Here is a 4302-nt window from a genome sequence, read left to right on the forward strand (position 1 = left end):
GAACCCTTTGTACGAACAAAAGTAAGAGAAATTTAGGATAAGAGTATGAACATGTTCTTGCATGAGGCCCAGTGGTTCTGTCCTCCTTTAAAACCAGCTGATAATTCTGCTTTTCTGCTCAGGATTACTGTGAAAATGGAAACGGGACGTTTTCCGTCAGAGTGGAAAGTGTGCCGTGTTGTGAAGAGGCGCTCACCTGTTCCCGCTCCATCATCCTGGACCTGCAGGTGTGATTTAGTGACTCGCGCTCTTCAGTAAATCACAGTAACCAGTGTTTTACCTGAACGTGTCTCTCCCGCAGGACAAAGTCACCCTGACGCTGAGTGACATGAAGGTGACCCAACACCCTTACGAGGGTTGGACCGCGGAGCAGGACCCGCTCTACACCACGCACACCGTAGGACTCTACGTCGTCGTCTCGGTGCCGAGCAAAGGCCTGACCCTGATCTGGGATAAACATACGAGGATCACCATCGAGCTGCTTCCGCGCTGGAGGGTGGGGAACGAGCAGACAAAATTCAACGCAAATACATATTCCAGTCTGTGACGTGTATATCCTTCAGATACAGAAAGTCAAATAAAACAACTTTATATTTAAGAAACTTTGCATAATAAACACGATTTTACTCATTTTGTCACATAAATGGCATATTTTCTTTTGAACTTGGCTCAGCTAAAGTGAAACAGGAAGTGACATCAAAGGGGAACGCTTTAAAAAAGACAACTCTGGTCTTTATTGAAACAAAATTTAAACTTTAACTGTTCTTCATCTCTRATGGTGACTCAAAATAATCTAAAGAAACATCAGATTCTTCTCTACAGTCTGTTAGTTATTGTAGCAACGCTCTGTTTACATGCAGACATTCCACTTTGACATCACTTCCTGTTTCTTCACATGCAAATATCTCAACAACTGTTCATCTCAGCAGTGTGAAATTAATTTTGCAATATGTTATTAATGTTATCTTTCCAAAAATCTGTTCATACTTATTACAAAAAATTGATGTCACAGGCACTTTAATGTAAATTTTATTTATTTTCACAAAACTATATTTGCTTTAAATGAGCACATTTTTTTAAACTTATAGGGTCTAAAACTAACTGTAAAGAAAATGACGTCTCTTCTTTAGAATAAAGTCTGCGGTCTCTGTGGTAATTTTGATTGCAACGAGATGAACGACCTGCAGATACGAGGCTCAGCAGGTGAGTTTTATCGTCACAGAAATACTTTTTTTGTTGTTTTTGTCGTCGTTGCTGAAACTGTTTTTTTTTTTAATAAGTGGTGAGCAGTCCGCTAGCTTTCGGCAACAGCTGGAAGTCTGCAGCTCCTCCTTGCTCCGACGTGACCACTGAGATATTTCCCTGTGAGCGAAACTCCTACTGTTGGGCCTGGGCCCAGCGGCGCTGCATGATCCTTATAGGAGACACGTTCAGGGACTGTCACTTCAAGGTGTTTCCTTGTGCCACTCCCAAACAGGAAGTCCTACAGATTTAATTAGAGGAGTGTAAGGATCAGAAAAGGTAACGCTGTAAAACTTGTGTACGGACTCAGGTGGATCCAGAGCCCTACTACCAAGCCTGCGTGCAGGAGTCCTGCTCCTGTGAGTTTGAGGGGAAGTTCCTGGGTTTCTGCACGGCTGTGGCAGCCTACGCCGAGGCCTGCAGCGACAAGGACGTGTGCGTCAGCTGGAGGACGCCTGATCTTTGTCGTGAGTTAAAATACTCTAAACAAAGCTGTCTTTCTGTTCTGTTTTTTTTTTCAAATACAACATTTAGACTTATAGTTATTTAGTTTTAGTTTTCTGAAAAGTTAAAGAGTGATATCCTAGCTCCAATGCAGAAATCACCCAAAAATCATGTTTCAAATGATGAGAGAGTAGGCTTTGATGCAAGTTTTAAAAGGTTTATTTTAAGCCCCAAAAACAGCTGACATTTCATAAACCTTTGAGTCAAGGCAGTCCGGACCCCGCGTTGACTGATCTAGACAAAGAAAACTGTCTAATTTATAAGATGGCCGTCTCCTCCTTCATGGTTGACCACTCCCTGATGTCCACCTCTTTCCTTCCTTTTTTGGGACATCCTCCATGATGTAATCTCTCCTTCTGCTCTTTGACGCCTCTCCATGGTGATCTGATTTCCTCCATTATTTCACCTTTTCATAACCCTTAATTTTTACACACTCATGAAAAAGTCTATATAGCTTTTAAAACTTTACAACATGTGACCTTATGTTTCAAAACGTGGATATATGGTGCTCACAGTATCTTGATTGCTTTTTGTCATTCAGTAGTCATGCATCTACTTCATACGGAAAACAAAACATCTTATTTGACTAAAAACAACTCTTATTATCAAACCATCTAATTTTATGAACATTATTACGATTCAGTACATAATCACCTGGGACTTGAATTTATTCATCAAAATTTGAGCTCACTTTAACAACTAAGACTGTTTCTAATCTGACTCTTCAGTCATGGACCTGCATAGACTGTATGGCCTTGGGACCATGTCCAAGAATTATTTAATACATGTTTACAACATTATATTTTACTAAATCAAGCTTCTAAGTCACACATCTTAATGATTATTGATAATTTTGATATAAATCACCCCTTATGAGATTAAATCACACATTTACTGACTACTCAGTACTAATTACTCTACTGATTTCCCTTTTTTTTGCTTATATGATTATACATTGCTAATATAATCCTACTACATTTCTTTCAGATTATTGTATAACTTCGGTTTTCAGAAAATTCTAATTTTGTGATGTTTGACTTTTTGTATGTAGCCCATCTGCTGAGGTAAAGGAGAGRTTGTAAAAATTGAGCAGTAGGTGTTACATTTAGTTTTGTTTTCAAAAACCGACGAGGCAACAGTGCCTTCAGAAACTCACAAGGAGAACCGAACAATGTGAATTATGTAATTCTGAGCTGGTGCAAGAAGAGAAACTGACAGGTAAAGTGGGCTGATGGGAAGAGTGGCTGCAGCTGTGGCAAATAAACGGTGCATACAAGCTGAAGGAAATACCAGAACTGAAAACACGAGTCAGACAACTCGTATGTTGCCATAAAAATAAAGATTTACTTTCTTTTCTGCCTTTCAGGGTTAATGTTTGTGGTTCTACAGGTTTGAAAGTCCTGATCTGGAAGTGAAATTAAAAATGTACACTTTCCCTCAGCGGTCTACTGTGATTACTACAACAATAAGGACGAGTGTACCTGGCACTACAAAGCCTGTGAACAGATGCTGATGTGTGGAAAAAACAATTTTACTCACAAACTGGAAGGTAAACAAATATTCTCAGAGTTTTATTGCATTTATTAATTATTTTTACTGTCTCAGTTTTTGTTGAAACCCATTTCACCATTTTTATTTTGTTGTTTTGGTCCAGGCTGTTACCCAAGATGTCCCAAAGAGGCGCCGTACTATGATGAGAACGTCGGTAAATGCACTCAGTTGGGAAATTGCTCCTGTTATTTCAACAACACGGTTGTTCCACCCGGTGAAACAGTGATAATTAACTCAGCTTTGTGGTGAGTTTATACTTTGGTGCAATATGCTGTAGATGTAACACCAAAGCAGAGCTTAAATATTGTTTTTGTTTATTCTACTCTCCTTTCGTCAAGCCCCTGTGAAAACGGAACTTTTAATTGCTGTAAGTATTTAAAAAATCATGTCCTGTGTTGATTATAGCCTCAAATATAACCTCTCAACTTATTCAAAAAGCGTGGATTATATAGATACGCCAGCTCAGAACTAAACAAAAATGCTAAATAGTCTAGGTAAATGTTTTTGGTTTTAGAAATCCTTTTACTAAATGCCTGCCTTAACCTCTTACTGCTACAGCAGTGAGTACTACAACTACAGTCTCCACATTAACAACGACATTCACCACTTCTGAAGCATATTCTCCATCCACAACTACTTCTCCTGTTGTCACTGGACCTACACCCAAACGACCAACTACATCTAGATTAATTGTAGAAACGACTGTAATGACCTCAACTGAGCAGACGACCTCAATAGGCCGCATCACAACTGTTCAGGTCAACTTTACGACTGAAGCTACGACGACGTCAACACAACTTACGACTGAATCCACTACAATGACACCAGTAACAACACAACCTACGACTAAATCTACCACGACACCGTCAACGCAACCTACAACTGAATCTACCATGACACCGGTAACAACACAACCTACGACTGAATCTACCATGACACCGGTAACAACACAACCTACGACTGAATCTACCATGACACCGGTAACAACACAACCTACGACTGAAT

The 4302-nt window shown here is 39.7% G+C and overlaps 1 protein-coding gene across 1 annotated transcript in view; it reads left to right on the plus strand.

The window, feature by feature from the left end:
• Positions 1–4302, plus strand: part of LOC106524859 (mucin-19) — a 56242-nt gene that overhangs the window by 31473 nt on the left and 20467 nt on the right. Inside the window, exons 23-30 of the mRNA XM_014018859.1 lie at positions 123–227; positions 302–496; positions 1131–1203; positions 1281–1450; positions 1553–1709; positions 3188–3295; positions 3401–3542; positions 3636–3664. Of these exons, the coding sequence (XP_013874313.1) occupies positions 123–227; positions 302–496; positions 1131–1203; positions 1281–1450; positions 1553–1709; positions 3188–3295; positions 3401–3542; positions 3636–3664 (979 nt within the window). The remainder of the gene's footprint in view (positions 1–122; positions 228–301; positions 497–1130; positions 1204–1280; positions 1451–1552; positions 1710–3187; positions 3296–3400; positions 3543–3635; positions 3665–4302) is intronic.

Source organism: Austrofundulus limnaeus, unplaced genomic scaffold (genome assembly GCF_001266775.1).
Source record: "Austrofundulus limnaeus strain Quisiro unplaced genomic scaffold, Austrofundulus_limnaeus-1.0 Scaffold204, whole genome shotgun sequence".
NCBI lineage: Eukaryota > Metazoa > Chordata > Actinopteri > Cyprinodontiformes > Rivulidae > Austrofundulus > Austrofundulus limnaeus.